General features: G+C 52.1%; 1 protein-coding gene across 5 annotated transcripts in view; it reads left to right on the top strand.

The window, feature by feature from the left end:
- The window catches only part of LOC123345519 (zinc finger protein 850-like), a 38,824-nt gene that overhangs the window by 4,428 nt on the left and 16,828 nt on the right, over positions 1-17,568 (top strand). The window contains exons 3-4 of one of the 5 annotated variants that reach the window (XR_006572802.1): positions 330-6,314; positions 7,520-7,740. Coding sequence is in view for 1 of the 5 variants with exons in the window: in XM_044982492.1 (XP_044838427.1) it covers positions 325-1,167 (843 nt within the window). In the remaining 4 variants the exon portion in view is untranslated. Of the gene's footprint in view, positions 1-324; positions 6,315-7,519; positions 7,741-17,568 lie in introns of those variants that run through there. The other 4 variants (XR_006572801.1, XR_006572800.1, XR_006572799.1 and 1 more) reach the window with 4 other exon arrangements.

Genomic DNA, 17,568 nt, shown 5'->3' with positions numbered 1-17,568 from the left:
GAGTCAGGGAAATTGAGAAAGAACCATCCTGAGCATGAAGGAAAAAGCTGGGACTCCCAAAATGTGCCATGAGCGAGAGCCCTGAGCTTTGTCCCATCTCACCCAGGTGAGGGCTGCAGTCAGTAGGTGTCATATCCTGAAAGCAAATATTAGTCACAGCTTCCCACTCATCCTGTTAGCTGTCGGGAATTTTCTCCAAGACTTCGCTTCCCTGGGAGTGTTTGGGTGGGATGTGGAGGCAGAATCCAATGTCCCCATCTCCCCAACAATCACTGTGTTGTGTTTTCCCTCTTTGCTATTCCCCTTTCTGTCCTTTCCTCCCAGCACAGGCTGTGACTCCTGTCTGGATTCTTTCTCCTCTAGCAGGTGACAGGACAGTGACTGAGAACAAGAAGGAGAATCAGCAGGTGGAAGGTCCTGAGAAATTGGAACTGCAGGGGATATTTTTGAGAAGAGCTGAAGGGAATTTTTCCCAGTGCTTGGAACAGGGAAATGCCTGGAGAGATCGACACAGATCAGAGATGCAGCTGGGAAACTATCCCAGGAAGAAACTGGATGAATCCATTCAACGTGGTGGAGGATGCAAGGATCCCAAGGAAATCACAGTCCAGCAGACAAGTCACAATGAAGAGAAACCTTACAAATGCCTTGACCGTGGGAAAAGTTTCCATTTCAGTGCAAGCCTTATTAAACATTGGAGAACACACACAGGAGAGAAGTCCTATAAATGTGTAGACTGTGGGAAAAGCTTCAGTGAGAAATCAAACTTTATTGTGCACCAGAGACTGCACATAGGAGAGAAACCATATAAATGTTTTGAGTGTGGGAAAAGTTTTAGTCTGAGTTCATACCTTACTGCACATCGGAGAATCCACACAGGAGAAAGACCCTATAAATGCCTTGAGTGTGGGAAAAGTTTCAATTTGAAATCAACCCTTAATACACATCACAAAACTCACACAGGTGAGAAACCCCATAAATGCTTGGAGTGTGGGAAAACTTTCACTCAGCGCATTCACCTTACTCAACATAGGAAAATCCACACGGGAGAGAGACCATACAAATGCCTTCAGTGTGGGAAAACTTTCACTCAGCGCATTCACCTTACTCAACATAGGAAAATCCACACGGGAGAGAGACCATACAAATGCCTTCAGTGTGGGAAAAGTTTCAGTCAGCACTCAAACTATATTAGACATCCATGTCTGAACACAAGAGAGAGACACTATAAATGCCTTCAGTGTGAGAAACTTTTCAGTACGCGATGGAACCTTATTAAACATGAGCGAACCCACACCGGCGAGAAACCATATAAATGCTTGGACTGTGGGAAAACTTTTGGTCAGAGCTCATACCTTATTAAACATAGGAGAATCCACACAGGAGAGAGACCATATAATTGCTTTGAGTGTGGGAAAAATTTTATTGACAGAACAAAACTTACTAGACATCAGGCAATCCATACAGGAGAGAAACCCCATAAATGCTTGGACTGTGGGAAAAGCTTCATTCGGAAGTCACAACTTACTAGACACCAGAAAGTTCACGCAGCAGAGGGATCTTATAAATGCCTTGAGTGTGGTAAAACTTTTATTCATAACTCAAAGCTTACTATGCATCAGAGAACCCACAGAGGAGAGAGACCTTATAAATGCCTGAACTGTGGGAAAACTTTTACTCACAACTCAAAGCTTACTAAACATCAGAAAACCCACACAGGAGAGAGACCCTATGGATGCCTTGAGTGTGGGAAAAGTTTTATTCAGAAGTCACATCTTACTACACATCAGAGAACCCACACAGGAGAGAGACCTTATAAATGCCTGGAGTGTGGGAAAACTTTTATGTATAACTCAAAGCTTACTACACATCAGAGAACCCACACAGGAGTGAGACCCTATGGTTGCCTTGAGTGTGGGATAAGTTTTATGGAAAGTTCATCCCTTATTAAACATGGGAGAATCCACACAGGAGAAAGACCCTATAAATGCCTGGACTGTGGGAAAACTTTCAGTCAAAGCTCACACCTTAGTAAACATGGGAGAATCCATGGAGGAGAGAGACCCTATAAATGCCTTGAGTGTGGGAAAAGTTTTTTGAAAAGTTCATCCCTTATTAAACATGAGCGAATCCACGTGGGAGAAAGACCCTACAAATGCCTGGAGTGTGGGAAAAGTTTTATGGAAAGTTCATCCCTTACTAAACATGGGAGAATCCACACAGGAGAAAGACCCTATAAATGCCTTGAGTGTGGGAAAAGTTTCGTTTGTCAATCATTCTTTATTAAGCATCAGAGAATCCACACAGGAGACAGACCCTATAAATGCCTGGACTGTGGGAAAACTTTCAGTCAAAGCTCACACCTTACTCAACATGGGATAATCCACACAGGAGAGAGACCCTATAAATGTCTTGAGTGTGGGAAAAGTTTCAGTTTGAAATCAACCCTTAATACACATCACAAATCTCACACAGGAGAGAAACCCCATAAATGCCTGGAGTGTGGGAAAAGTTTTATTCAGAAGTCATATCTTACTAGACACCAGAGAGTTCACACAGGAGAGAGACCCTTTAAATGCCTTAAGTGTGGGAAAAGTTTTGTGGAAAGTTCATCCCTTACTAAACATGGGAGAATCCACACAGGAGAAAGACCCTATAAATGTCTTGAGTGTGGGAAACGTTTCAGTTTGAAATCAACCCTTAATACACATCACAAAACTCACACAGGAGAGAAACCCCATAAATGCCTGGAGTGTGGGAAAACTTTCAGTCAGCGCTCAAACCTTAATCAACATGGGAAAATCCACACAGGCAAGAGACCGTATAAATGCTTTGATTGTGGGGAAAGCTTCAGTAAGAGTTCAGAGCTGACCACACATCAGAAAATCCACAAAGGTGAGATACCCTAGAAATAGCTTGACTGCAGGAAAAGATTCAATTTGACTTCAAGCATCAGTGATCCACACAACAGAGAGACCTTGAATGTGGTGGAAGCTTCATTTGGTGTTCCTGGAATATCAGGGATCCGCAAATCCACACGGGGAAGAAACCTCTGAGATGTTCTCAGTGTGGAAAATGTTCCAAGTGGAACTGTCATTTCAGGCTCCTCCACAGAGCAGGGAAATTCTCTCAGGGCTCTGACTAGGGCTGGCCATGGTGACAAACCCATTTCCTCGTTCCCCCTCACATCAGGGGTGTTTGGCTCCCAAGGATCCAGCTGCCCATTGCTGAGGTGAAGATCCAGCAGCAGCCGAGCATAAGCTGGTCAGTGACCCTCTGGCTCTTCCACGGTCAGTCCCTCCTCCCTGCTGCAGCCCTGGCTTCTGAGCTGATGGGCTACAGGTGGGGGAAGGGAAAGAGAGAAACTCCTCCAGATGCTCCCTCTGCCTGGCTGAAGTTTCCTGCTCTTCCTTCCCTTCCCTGCTGGGATCCCCCTGCCATGGAGATGAGGAGAAAGACACTTGGGCCAGGCCCCACCTTCACTCTAGACACCTGTCCCCTCCCCCATCTTCGACCAGCCCCTGGGTTGGGCCACCCCACTGACCTGTTCCCTGTAGGGGGAGTGTCCCTGGGGGCTGGTAACTTCTCCCCTCCCCAAATCCCCCTGGGCATTGGGTTCTGGGGGATCAAGTATTGAGGGACCAGGAGGATGGGTTTTGGGGAGGGAACTGGGGATTGAATGATTGGGGCTGGTGGAGCTCGGTGCTGGGGTATTGAGTGTTTGAGGATCATGGGGTAAGAGGCGAGGGAGAGCACAGGGGTAGAGAGGTGCTGCCTCATCACTCTCTCCCTCTGCCCCATCTCCCTGCCTCCTCTGCATTCAGACAGCACCACTGAGAGGGGCTGATTCCCACAGAGCCATTTGTGAGAGGCCTGGAGATCCCACCTGTGCTTCCAAGCATCTGTCTATGGTAGGAAATGTGGTCGGGATTAGCCAGCGCATCTCTGTGACCCTCCACCAGATTTCCTAGTGTAACCTCATCCTGAGCATCTTATATGTAAGCCTAAGATTTTGTCATGGATATCTTTAATAAAAGTCATGGACAGGTAACAGGCAATAAAGAAATATTCACGGAAGCCTGTGACCTGTCCGGGACTCTTACTAATAATATCTGTGACAAAATGGGGCGAGAGAAGGCTGCAGCACCCATTGCTGGGGCTCTGGGGTCCCATGGCAGCTGGGCAGATGTGGGGGCCCTGGCTGGGAGCTGCATTGGCCCCCTGCCTCCCATGGCTCGGAGCTCCGGGGCGGCCTTGCCCCCCACAGCGACTCATAGATCTGGGGGCCAGCCCAGTAGCTGAGTGCTGTGGGGTACCCCCACAGCCTGCACCAGCTTAGAGCTTCGGGGACCCCACAGCTCTGAGCTGCCATGGGCTGAAGTCGCAGAGGTCTCTGGAAGTCACAGATTCTGTGACTTTGAATCCGTAGCAAAATCATACCTTTTACTTACGTGTTCTGACCTCCTCCCTTTTGCTGGGTGGTCATTAGTCCCGGACTTCCCCCTTTGGGGCTGGATTGTCTCATTCCCAGATAGTCTCACATTACTCCAGGCCCTGCTGTAAAGTATTGAGTGTTTGTACATTTTCTTCCTTATGCACCATAATTAACTAGATGCTAAAAAAGTGGGAGCAGGGACTCACTCCACTCTCCACAGAGCTGCCTCTGTCCCAGCAATGGACAGTTTTATCTTCTCCTCATTCTACCCCTCTGCCTCTCAAGGTGTCACTTACCACCGTGTCCCTGGCTCTCCATGCCTGGGAATCACAGGTTTGATGTCTATGATCCTAAGTCAGACTCTAAGAGGGCTGGAGAAGAAAGTGCCACAGAGCCAGGAGTGGCTGGGGAAATTCCATTGGCTCTAAAGCACAGTTTGACCTTACAAATCCTAGAGCCCTGTTTGCATCTATTGGTGAAATTAGTTCCTGGGTTTTTCTAGGCTAGTCCAGATCATTTGTAGATGGGAAGACTTGTGTTTCTTTCTCTTTCTTTTAGTATAATGATGCTAAAACTTTTGCAAGTAATACAACCAAATAATGAGGCGAGAAGTGAAACTGGTTTAGCCGCTACAGAAGAAAATGGGTAGAATAGTGAGATTTTACTGTATGTTTGTTACTAGGGTGACCATATTCCACGTGCCCAAAGAGAGGACACTGACGAGGAGTGGGAGCTGGGGGGTAGAATTGTGGGTGCTGGAGGGTTGCGGGGGGAGTACTCACGAAGTGAGGGCAGTGTCGGTCACTGTCACAGTGGCAGGGCGCTGATACAAGCCCAGAACACAGCAACAGCCATCCGTCAGCACCTGCCTGCAGGACCCGCTCCCCAGGGCTGGGAGCTGGGGCCTGGGTGGGTGGGATCTGGCAGCAATCAATCAGCTACAGATGCAGAGGAATGGACCGATCAGCTGTGGATGCCGGGGAATAGACCAATTTCTGAGCTGTAGCCCATCTGCTCTGCAAAACCCCTGGACATTTGCTGTTATGGGAAAATCACACTCGGACAGAGAAACGGGTTCCAAAAAGAAGCTCTGCCTGGGAAAACCCGGATGTATGGTAGCTTTATTTGTTACTGAAATATGTTGACGTTCTGGGGAACAGCCCACAGACTAACTCCTCAGAGACGACAAAGAACTGACCATCTATGTTAGAAAACTACTATCTGGCCGTCCACCAACAGGAGGAAGGCGGTAAACAAAGACATTTACAATTCATTTGAAAGACGGTGTAGAGCTCACATAGGCCATCACCCAGCAATGACTTTTACACTATAAAGGGTGGGAGTATAGAGGGGGAGGAAGGCCTCTGGCCACTTCTCCTCCCCCATCTCTACTCACAGTAGCAAGATCTCTTGAAAGACAACAGGAGCATCGTTGAACTGGGGGCAGTGATCCTCGCTGGAAAGCTTCCCAGTGAGCAGGGACTGCTGAAAGCTCTTGGGTGAGAGAAATCCCTTTGCTTGTAAGGGGCATCTACACTCCAAACCTAAGTTGACCTATATTAGGTTGACTTACAGCTGCCACAGTAATTACTGCAGTAGCTGATGTCCACACTACCCTCCTTGGGTTGCTGGGGCGTGTCCTGCCGAGGAGCCCTTCTACCGACCTAAGAGGGGCAGTGTGGGGAGCTGAGAGCCCAGTCTGTCAGCTCCAGCGGCAGCTCCCTCCGTAGGCGCCAACTTCCCCTCTGCCCGGTGGGTGCTTGACCTCCCCCTTCCCACACCTGGCCCAGCCCCTGCACTGCCCTCACCCCACCTCCATTCCACCCCTTCCCCAAAGTCCCCACCCCAGACCTGCCCCAAGTCCATCCCCTTCTCCCAGGTTCCTGCCCCTGCCCTGCCTCTTCTCTGCCTCCTCCCCTGAGTGCGCCGTGTCCCCACTCCTCCCCCTCCCCCCTGGAAAGTCCTAAGTGCCACCAAACAGCTGTTAGGCAGCGGGGGATGGGAAGCGCTAGGAGGGAGGGAGAAGACCTGGGATGTGGCGAGCTGGGAGTGGTGAGGAGGAAGGAGCTTGGCTGCCGGTGGGTTCAGAGCACCCGATAATTTGGCTCCACCCCAGGACCCTAGCTGCCCCACAGGCTCTGGGTGGGCTGCCCCTCCAGCACTCCTTGTTCTCTATAAAGAGTGGAAGAAGCCACCTGGGGCTTTTCACCTCCCTGTTCCCTGCTGGGAGTGTGGAAAAGCCACCTGGGGCTCCTCCCTCCGTCATTCATATTTGGGGTCGGGAAGGAATTTTCCTCCAGGGTAGATTGGCAGTGGCCCTGGAGATTTTTCGCCTTCCTCCGAAGCATGGGGCAGGGGTCGCTTGCTGGAGGATTATCTGCTACTTGAAGTCTTTAAATCAGGATTTGGGGACTTCAACAGCTGAGTCAAGGGAGAGAATTATTTCAGGAGTGGGTGGGTCAGCTTTTGTGGCCTGCATCTTGCAGGAGGTCAGACTAGATGATCATAATGGTCCCTTCTGATCTTAAGTTCTATGATTCTATGATTCCCGTCCCAGTTTGACACCAGACCATTGATAACTATTCAGGGTACAGTCTTCAACCAGTTGTGCACCCACCTTAGAATAATTTCATCTAGACCAGTGAATTCCTCCCTGCTGGTCAGAACCGAGTCTAACCCAGGTTTTCCCATTGTTACTTCTCCCACCATAAGAAAGCAGAAGTTGTCCCTGGCATGTTCCCAGCACTTATTGCACATTGGGTGCTGCTAAGGTGTCCAAGTGCCCAGTTTTTGACCAGAAAGTCCAGTTAAAAAGGAAACCTGCCATTGTCCGGTCAGATCTACTGAGCGGACACCCAAAGTCTAGTTACTCTGGGTGGGGAGGCACTGGGTCATCACCCACACCAGCCCCTACTCAGCCAGGGCTGCCTCCTACCTACATCGGGCGGCTGCGGCTCCCAGGCCTGGCTCCACAGGCAAGTCCCCCCTGACCTGGGCAGGGAGGGAGGAAGAGGAGTGGAGGAGGGAGGAGCCTTGGGGGAAGAGGTGGGCAGGTGTGGAGCTTCAGGGGAAGAGGTGGGGCAGGGGAGGTTCCGGCACTCCTGCTGGAGTGTCTGAGGTTTTTAAATTGCCAGTTTGGCAACCCAGGTAGCTAGCTGAGAGGCTGGGAAAAATATTAACAAACGTTCAAATATCACTTTACACAGCGGCAGACTTATTAGCTAGCAGAAAATAAATTACAATAAAGACTGGGAGTGGATGGGCCATTACACAAAGTAAAACCATTTCCCCCCCCCCCCCCCGCCCAACCCAGTTCCTTACATCTCCTTGTCAATTGCTGGAAATGGGCCATTTTTATTACCACTACAAACAGTTCTTTTTCTCTCCTGCTGATAATAGCTCACCTTAACTGATCACTCCAAAGGCTGGTGGATAGTCTACTAGCGGGATTGGGAGACTGTGCAGTTGCATACCTCGATGATGTGGCCATTTTTTCTGATTCATGGCCCGAACATCTAGAACATTTGAAAATGGTTTTTGAGCGCATCAGGCAGGCAGGACTAACTGTTAAGGCCAAAAAGTGTCAAATAGGCCAAAACAGAGTGACTTACCTAGGACACCAGGTGGGTCAAGGAACCATCAACCCCCTACAGGCCAAGGTGGTGGCTATCCAACAGTGGCCTGTCCCAAGGTCAAAGAAACAGGTCCAATCCTTCTTAGGTTTGGCCGGCTATTACAGGTGATTTGTACCACACTACAGCCAAATCGCTGCCCCACTAACTGATCTGACCAGGAAAACCCAGCCAAATGCAGTTAAGTGGACTGATGAGTGTCAGAAAGCCTTTACCCAGCTTAAGGCGATGCTCATGTCTGACCCTGTATTACGGGCCCCAGACTTTGACAAACCCTTCCTAGTTACCACCGATGCATCTGAATGTGGGGTAGGAGCGGTTCTAATGCAGGAAGGACCGGATCACAACTTCCATCCTGTCGTGTTTCTCAGCAAGAAACTGTCTGAGAGGGAAAGCCACTGGTCCATCAGTGAAAAAGAATGTTACGCCATTGTGTATGCCTTGGAAAAGCTACGCCCATACGTTTGGGGCCGGCAGTTCCAGCTACAAACTGACCATGCTGCGCTAAAGTGGCCTCACACTAACAAGGAAAACAACAAGAAACTTCTCCTCTGGAGCTTAGCTCTCCAATACTTTGACTTTGACATTCAACACATTTCAGGAGCTTCCAACAAAGTTGCTGATGCACTCTCTCGTGAAAGTTTCCCAGAATCAAGTGGTTAAAAAGTGTTCTTGACATGTTTTCATGCTTACTAGTCTATGTAATAGTGCATGTGTTTTAATACTCGGTTTGTTTTACAGTTCTAGGAGGAAATCACCGCCAGTGAATCCCACTGTTGGCGATTTGGGGGGCATGTCATAAATAGTTAGTTAAGGGTTAAGTTTCCACCTGTAAAGGGTTAACACATAGTACCTGGTGAACACCTGACCTGAGGACCAATCAGGGAAGAGAATTTAAAATTCCTAGGAGGGAACTTTTTCTCTCTCTTCTGGTGTGTGCTGTTCTTAGCCGTTTGGAGTTACAAGGGTCCAGATGTTTAATCAAGTCTTCTGCAAGTTTCCATCTTTCTGAACTAATTTCTTCTAGTCAAGATAGTGAGTATTAGAAAGGTACTTGTGTCCTCATCTAATAATCCTATGTTTGCAATTCTGTGTGTTTGTTATTGATTATTCTTAATTCTGCCTGTATTGTTTGTACTGAGAAGGAGGGAGGATTCTCTCCAGAAATTAGTAAGTTATACCCTATGAATGTCCAGCTTGGACTCATAGAGATTGTGTATTTTCTTGTTTTTCTTTTAATAAATTCTTTCTTTCAAGATTTGATTAAATCCCTTCTACTGTGGATACAGGGGGAAGGGGCTAAGAAACTCTCTCTCGGTGGTGAGACAAGCTTATCTCCGGGCAGAGAGGGGAGGGAGGAGACGGGGAGGTTTCTCCCTCTGTGAGTTGATCTGTGTTTCCCCAGGGAACGTCTTTGGAAAGAGGAGGGGGGAAAACAGGGGTGTCCCGGCCCACGTAAATTGACTGGGTGGTGGCAGCAAAAAGGAGACCTACCCTAGGATTTTAGGGTGGGGGGATACATGCTGGTCCTCAACTTGAAACCCCCATAACTCTGACAGGAAATGATGCTGGGAAGAAGGGTCCTGCCACCTAGAGCCTGAGAGCATGTGGCCACCGCCAGAGCACGTGTCCAACCTACAGCACCCCTGCAGCACAGCCAGGGCCTCTGAGGAACAGTCTGTGAACTGCCCTGACAATCTAGAGACACTGGTTGTGGTTCCCCCTGTGCCCACAGAGCGGGGTGACGTGTTTTCCTTTCATCTTTCCCATTTGTTTCCTTAATTTTTTTTATTACTTGCTGTTTAATAAATTGTATTTGTTCTGAACTCTATGCAGTGGTCAGTGAAGATGTCAGGGAAGCATCCAGAGCGAAGAGAGTACCCCGCAGTGGGGACACTGTCACCCCTGTCCTGAGTGATCACAAGATTGGGGTTGAGCCCCTCAGGAATACTTGGCCCAGTCTTGTCCAGGTTACGGGGACTAGAGTGGATGGGGTGTCCTCGAGGTCCGACAGGCCCCTGGGTGTAGGGAGTGGGAACAAGGACTCAGATCCTTCTGCTATTCGATTCCACCAGGGTGGGGTGTATGAGCCAGGAAAGTTCCCCACAACAGTGGGGCCCTTCCCCCGCTTACCTCTGTGAAGGGGTCAGCACCATCATGTTGCACAATGGACACTTGACAAAATTACCAGACACAGTGATGGACATTGGAGGGGGCTCTGGGCTGGAGCAGGGGGTTGGGTGTGTGTGTGGGGGGGTGAGGGCTCTGGCTGTGGGTGCAGGCTGTGGTGTGGAGCTGGGGATGAGGGATTTGGGGTGCAGAAAGGGGCTTGAAGTTGGGACCAAGGGGTTTGGAGGGCGGGAGGGGGATCAGGGCTGGGGCAGGAGTGTGAGGTGCAGGAGGTGTGTTCAGGCTCCATGCAACTTTCCTCAAGCAGCTCCCGGAAGCAGCGGCAGCACAAGTAGGAGCCAGAGGAGGGCTCAGAGCTGTGGAGTCAGCGCTCGTGAAGGGAGAACAGAGCATCGTGCAGAGCCGCTTGGCCGCGCCTCCACCAGCAACAGCAAGGACGGGGAGCAGCCCCCATGGACCTCAACATTTTTACTGTTTCATGACTGGCCAGGCTACGGTGTGAAAGTTCTGTTTCTCATTGATGAAAACCCACCCCTTTGGTTTACTCTACTTCATTGTTGTTTCAAATTCATGCATTCTTTATTAATTCATCACACGAATGGGGGGATAACTGCCAAGGTGGCCCGGGAGGGGTGGGGGAGGAGGGAAGCACAGGGGTGGGGCAGTTGTAGGTGCACTCCCTAGAATGGCCTGCAGCTCATCATAGAAGTGGCAAGTCTGGGGCTCTGCCCCGGAGAGGCCGTTTGCCTCTCTGGTTCTTTGGTAGGCTTCACACACCACTAGGGTGACCAGATGTCCCAATTTTATAGAGACAGTCCTGATTTTTGGGGGCTTTGTCTTATATAGGTGTCTATTACCTCCCACTCTCATCCCAATTTTTCACACTTGCTGTCTGGTCATCCTTCGCGGCACTGCTGTGGGTCCCTGTTATAGCCTCTGTCCTTCATGCCTTTGGAGATTTTTTCAAATATTCCGGCATTTCGTCTTTTAGAATGGAGTTCAGATAGCAAGGATTCGTCTCCCCACCTCCCGTTCGGTCCATGCACCTCCCGATCGGTCCATGCTGTGATGCTGGAGCTCTTTTGTGATTCTGGGACTCCATGATCAGCTCGCCACGGTGGCCAAACAGTCTACATGGCCAGTGCATGGGAGTTGAGAGTGCTGTCCATAGCGGTCACAATGGAACACTCTGGGTTAGCGCCTGGAGGCCAATGCTGTTGAATAGCATCCACCCTACCCCAAATTCGACCCAGCAGGGGTGATTTCAGCGCTCATCCCCTCGTCAGGGAGGAGTACAGAAATCAATTTTAAGAGCCCTTTATGTCCACAAAAATGGCTTTGTCGTGTGGGCGGGTGCAGGGTTAAATCGATCTAACACTGTTAAATTTGACCTAAACAGCTAAACTCATAGTGTAGACCAGGGCTGAGGCCACCAAAAATTTGGTCGTGAGAACCCCTGGGCTAGATGCTCCTGATGGGCCCGTAGAGCCTGGGAGTGGAACAGGAGCCGGAGCCAGAGATGCTGCAGCGCGATCCCTTCAGCGCTAGGACCCAGGAGCCGCTGGCTGGGAGCAATGGCCGGGCTCGCTGCGTCCCGGCCGCAGGAAGTGACTCGCAGCCGCTGCGGTGACTCTGGCTCCCAGGCTCCTGGCGAGATCCCCGAGCCCCGGGGGGCGGCTGGTGCTGGGAGCCCGGAGCCCTGGCTGCAGCCGGGAGCGGGGAATCTCCAGCAGGGCCCTTCCCGCTGCTCCCCCGCCCCCAGGAGCCTCTCCCAGGGCAGAGCCCCCAGCCCGGCCCGGCCCCTGCCCCGGGGGGCCCCGCTCGGAGGGAAGGTGAGAGAGACCCGCCCCCCCCGGCACCCCCGGGCTGCAGGGGGAGGTTTGGCCCCAGGCTGCTCCCAGCGGAGCTGGCTGCGATTCCCGCCCGGGGCCCGGGAAAGCTGCCGCCAGCTCCGGTGGGGGCGGGGCGGGGCGGGGGGAGCAGAGGGGCTTTTCCTGCCCCCTTTGGCAGGATTTTAGCTCCCATTTCCCAGGGCCGTGTCCTTAAAGGCCCAGTGCATCGCAGATCCTGGACAGGGCCCGTCTCCCCCCGTATAAGATGTTACTGAGCTGCTAAAGGAGACTTGATCCAGTGAAATATTTACAGATCCTCCTCCTCCCCTTCCCCCACCCCTCCAAAAATGGTCACACCTATTTTTAGTGTTTAAAAGAATCTGGTTCACGGTTTATATGCTCTCTTAGAGCTGCCCAGCACTTCATAAATGTGCCTGTTCCCCTGCGTTTGATTCCGCTTGTAAACCAGTCTATGGAGTTTCACGCCTTTAAATTATTGACCTTTAAAATACTGTATTATTTTTCTTACTCTGAGCTCTTCATCCTAAACTTCATTAACATTGTGCAGGTGAATGTCATTATGCCCTGGAATTCATATTTTTAAAGGCAAATAGTTGTGGAAAATATTGATAGTTGCTAGTAGCGACTTGTAACAGTTCCTGTTTCTATTGCAATATTGTAATTTGAGTTCAGTGCGGACTGATCTCATGGGCTGGTCTCAAAACTCCTTCAGTTTGCTTTGATGCACCAATGGGGGTTGCCTTAGCCAATTGCTTTGTCTCTCTGTCCAGCACCCCAGTGCTTTAACCCATGTCCCATTTGTGTGTAGAACTTGGTTCCCGAATATTCACTAAGGGCCAGAAGTTTCAAGGTTGAAGGCACCTGGATACTTTGTAATATGCCACTAGTGGCTGAAATCCTTTTAAAATCTGTCCCTAGGGGCCTTAGAGTATCTTGTATGAATTGCTTCCAAAAAGGAAATGTCTACGGTATTGTTTACTAAGCACAGATATACGATCTCAAGATAGATCGACAAACCCAAGAATTCAAACCCCATGAGTTATGCACCCAAAAGTCTAGAATTTAAATAAAGAAAAAATAAAGTTTCTTTAAAAAAGAGACACTCCTGATGTTGGTTGGGATCTGTCTCCTGAGTGTTCAGGGCTGCTCAAAGCCCTGGTCTGATTTCCAGGCAGGATTCAGATCTGAGCCAGACCCATTCTGAGACCTGAGTCACTGCTGGCTCTGGCAGAGGGTGAGTGTGAATGGGCCAATGAGGTTATAGAATCATAGAATCTCAGGGTTGGAAGGGACCTCAGGAGGCCATCTAGTCCAACCCCCTGCTCAGAGCAGGACCAAACCCAACTAAATCATCCCAGCCAGGACTTTGTCAATCCAGGCCTTAAAAACCACTAAGGATGGAGATTCCACCCCCTCACCATCTGCCTGCCTGTCTCTGGGGGCTGCAGGGACAGGACAGGGAGACTCATCCTTATCTGCTGCCACCAAAGGGCTCCTGTTATTGCTAAGGGAGAGGAGGATGCTGGTGTGTGCGTCTCTCCCTGCTCATGTTATGAGACCTCTAGAGTTGAGCTCCCTGGGTCAGAAGCTGCTGCCTCCTCCATTTTGACTGGGGACTCCAGATTGAGATGCTGCTTCTTACCCAGCAGAGGAGAGACCTCTGTTAAAGCCTCTCTGTGCCCAGGCTAGGTGGGGACTTTCTCCGGTGGCTGGGACCAGTCCCTGGGGGAGCCCCTGGCTCTGCTGACACCAGCTCCTGAGCCGGAGCCTGCAGGTGATGGAGAGAGACCTCGGGGACAGGGCTGAGGGTGGACAGGAAAGTGACTCTGCCCAAAGGGCCCCTTTCTGGCACCTGCTGGTGAGTTTGGCCTACGTGGAGAGGGGGCTCCCTGTGTGTCTGCAAGTCCCAGAGCTGTTGCCCTCATGGACACAGGCAGGTTCAAACCCCGTTAGCAGTGTCAGTGGATGATCTGCCTGATGAGAGCCAAGGCCCAGGGCAATGGGGCAGTCGCCCGTTCCCGCAGAGCGAGGGAAGAAGATAAAAGGGAGAGCGGAGAGACTGGAAGGGCAGCAGGAGCAGGAAGTGGGGAGGGAGGTTCCTAGCTCCCAGCCCTGCCCGGCTCCATTCCCTGCACCCCCGGGGCAGTCAGCTCTCCTGGGAAGAAGGGGAGGAGCTGAGAGAGGAAAAGCCAGTTGCCGACTCTGCTGAGCACCGCACTACCTGGGGAGAAGGGGAGGAGCTAGAGGGGGTTACACGCTGATATCATGGGGAGCCCCCCAAAGTGGCTCTTTTGATTCTGCTCTTTTTCTAGCATTTGGCGCAGAGATGCTGTTCCCGGGAGGGTTTAAAAGTGTCCCCGGTGGGTTTAGTTCTGCTAGGAGAGAGCCCTGGGGGGAATCAGGGTGTGACATGGACTTAAGTCGCTTCTGTAACCTCCCCAATCGCCCCTCTCGCCCTGACAGGCTGAGGAATCACGTCCGCATTTCGCTCCAGATCGTCCCGTCTTCCAGGAGACAGGGACGGGAAATGACTGTGATGGAGCCAGCTCAGGTAGGGGATTTTCAGTGAGCTGTGGGGAGCGTGTTGTAGAGCGGGAGGGGCAGGAAAGACACAGGATGAAGCAGGGCCATTGACGGAGGGTGGTGGGGTGGTGGACATTCTGCCATTTCTCAAACAGGACATAACGCCCTCGGCAGGGCCAGGAACATTTTCCAGACTCCCAGTGCAGGAGTCTGAATCCACTGGCCAAAGGCTGCTGTGAAATACGCAGGGAAGCTGTTGGGATTCCTGTCCCTGTCCCTGTCCCTGGCTCAGAGCTCTGCTTCCCGGATCAGCCTGTGGCTGGCAGGCGTGTGGGAAATGAGGAGACCCTGCCCTGCTTCTATGAGCTGGGGGGACAAGGAGCTCTCACCTTCTCCCACCCCCTGAAGCCTCCTGGCTGCTCTGAACAGGGTGGGAGAGGAATTCTGCTTGTCTGGCCCTCCCAGAACTTCGGAGATGATTTTATTTTTTCTTTCTTCCTTTCTCGTGACTAGTGTGATTGTACCTGGGGCAGCAGGTGCTGAGTGAGGGACTCTTGTTGTTTCAGGGGCCGGTGACCTTCGAGGAGGTGGCTGTGTATTTCACCCAGGGGCAGGGGGCTCTGCTGGACCCTGCTCAGAGAGCCCTCTACAGCGACGTCATGCAGGAGAACTACGAGACGGTGACCTCTCTGGGTAAGGGATTCCCGTCCCCTCAGTTATCAGGGCTGCCCAGAGGGGGGGGCAAAGGGGGCAATTTGCCCCGGGCCCCGGGCTCTGCAGGGGCTCCCAAGAGAAGAGCGGAGGCTCCCGCCTCCGCCCCTCTTCTGGAGCCTCAGCGCATCAATCGCCGAGTCTCCGGCCGAGCCCCTGAGCCCCGCCCCGATCCGAGCCGCGTGGTGAGGGGGCGGGGCTGGGAGCTCCAACGGGGTCTGAGCCCCGCCCCGCTCAGAGCAGCGTGGGGAGGGGGCGGGGCTGCAAGCTCCGGGCTGAGCTCAGCTGCCTCCGCTCGGCATGGAGTTCACAGCCCCGCCCCCTCACCACGCGGCTCTGAGCGGGACGGAGCTCAAGCCCCGCCGGAGACGCGCTCGGGTAAGAGGCTGGGGCCGGGGCGGGGGGGGAAGCGGGACCCGCCGCCGCCGAAGCGCAGCCCGGTCTTCGGCGGCGGGGGGCCCCTTCTGTTCCGGGACCCGCCGCCGAAGTGCCCCGAAGGCCCGTGGCGGGGACCCGCCCGCGGCGGGGACCCCCCCGCCACCGAATTACCGCCGAACACCGGGCTGCGCTTCGGCGGCGGGTCCCGCTTCGGCGGTAATTCGGCAGCGGGGGGTCCCGCCGCAGGTCTTCGGGGCACTTTGGCCGCGGGTCCCGGAACGGAAGGGCCCCCCGCCGCCGAAGACCCCGGGCCCCCGGAATCCTCTGGGCGGCCCTGTCAGTTATTAGAACATGTAGGACATGCATTTCTGAATCTGGTCAGGTTCTTGTCAGGTAGACTGAAGGGGAATGGGTTCTATAATCCACAGCTGCCGTGTGAGAAAGACCTGCAACTCCATACCCTCACCAGTGGGATAAAGCTGTCAAACCTAATGGATGTGCTGAACCATCCCAACCCCTCTAGGTTTCAAGGGGTTGAAGCCGTGTATTGTCCCATCGATATTGTTTCTCATTCACACAGAGAATCCCTGTTCACCTGCCTCCTTGGGAGTTACTCCAGCTAGAGGGAGGGCTCTGCAGGTTTAGAAATAGGCAGGAGTTTAAATCCAGAGCTATGTGTGCCTCAGCAAAGCCCCCAAAGTGCACAGATCCTGGGAACTGCTAGTGAGGGCGTAACAATTCCCCCTACCTACCCAGACGTCTCCCTCCCCCAAGGGGACTCAGTGACCATGTTCCCATCCCCTTGGATTCCAGATTCTCCCAGCACAGCACCGGGACATGGAATGTCCTTTATGACAGACACTCTCTCAGTCCTCCATGCACCCTGATCTGCTCTGATTTCACCCCCTGCGCAGGGTTTCCCATTCCCAAACCTGAGCTGATTGCCCGGCTGGAACAAGGGGAAGAGCCGTGGGTGCCCGATCTCGAGGCTTCGGAGGAAAGAGAGATCTCAAGAGGCACCCGCACAGGTGAGGACTGACACAGAAACCATTTGGCTAATGAAGGATAAAGTTGAGAATCCCAGAAATGTGGTATGAGTAAAAACCCTCAATTCTTCCTCATCTCACCCAGAGCAGGGCTGGAGTCAGCAGATATCACTCACGGCTTCCCACCTGTCCTGTTAGCTGCAGGGGTTTCCTTCCCATCTTTCCATGGGTATGGCTACACTTAAGAGTTGCAGCGCTGGGAGTTACAGCTGTGTAGGGAAAGCGCTGGTGTGTGGCTACACTCACAGCTACCAGCGCTGCAGTGTGGCCATATTTGCACCATTTGCAGCGCTGTTGGGAGTGATGCATTATGGGCGGCTATCCCAGCGTTCAAGTGGCAGCAACGTGCTTTTCAAAAGAGGGGGGTGGGGTGCAATGTGACAGGGACCGTGGGAGAGAGAGAGAGTGGATTTTTGGAGCCGACACTGTGTATCAGCTCCCTGCCTTGCAAAATCAGAATTTTTTCCCGACCCCTTACTCTTAACTGCAAACAGCCTGCAGACCTGATAAGCAGCTGCTCCAATGGACTCCCTTTCTCACCCTCCCCCCGCTGTTTCTCTCGTCAAGCAAACACTCATCCCCCTGCCTGCCTCATTCACAGCAAGGTAGTGGGTTTATCTCATTTGATTGTTCACAGTCAGTTACAGATTGATCACGGCAAACAGGAGCTGTGTTTGTTTTTTAGATAAGCAGCTCCTGGAGCCCTGAGTTCACAACAAAACAAAGAGAGGCAGCATAACAAAACAAAGGGAGTAATTTAGTTAAAAGCATTCTGGGATATCTCCTAATACCCTGGAGGCCAATAACAGCGCTGGTGTGTGGCCACACTTTACGAGCAGCGCTGCAGCACCAGCACTGCA

Source organism: Mauremys mutica, chromosome 12 (assembly GCF_020497125.1).
Source record: "Mauremys mutica isolate MM-2020 ecotype Southern chromosome 12, ASM2049712v1, whole genome shotgun sequence".
Taxonomy (NCBI): Eukaryota; Metazoa; Chordata; order Testudines; family Geoemydidae; genus Mauremys; species Mauremys mutica.
This window is presented reverse-complemented; position numbering and strand designations above follow the sequence as displayed.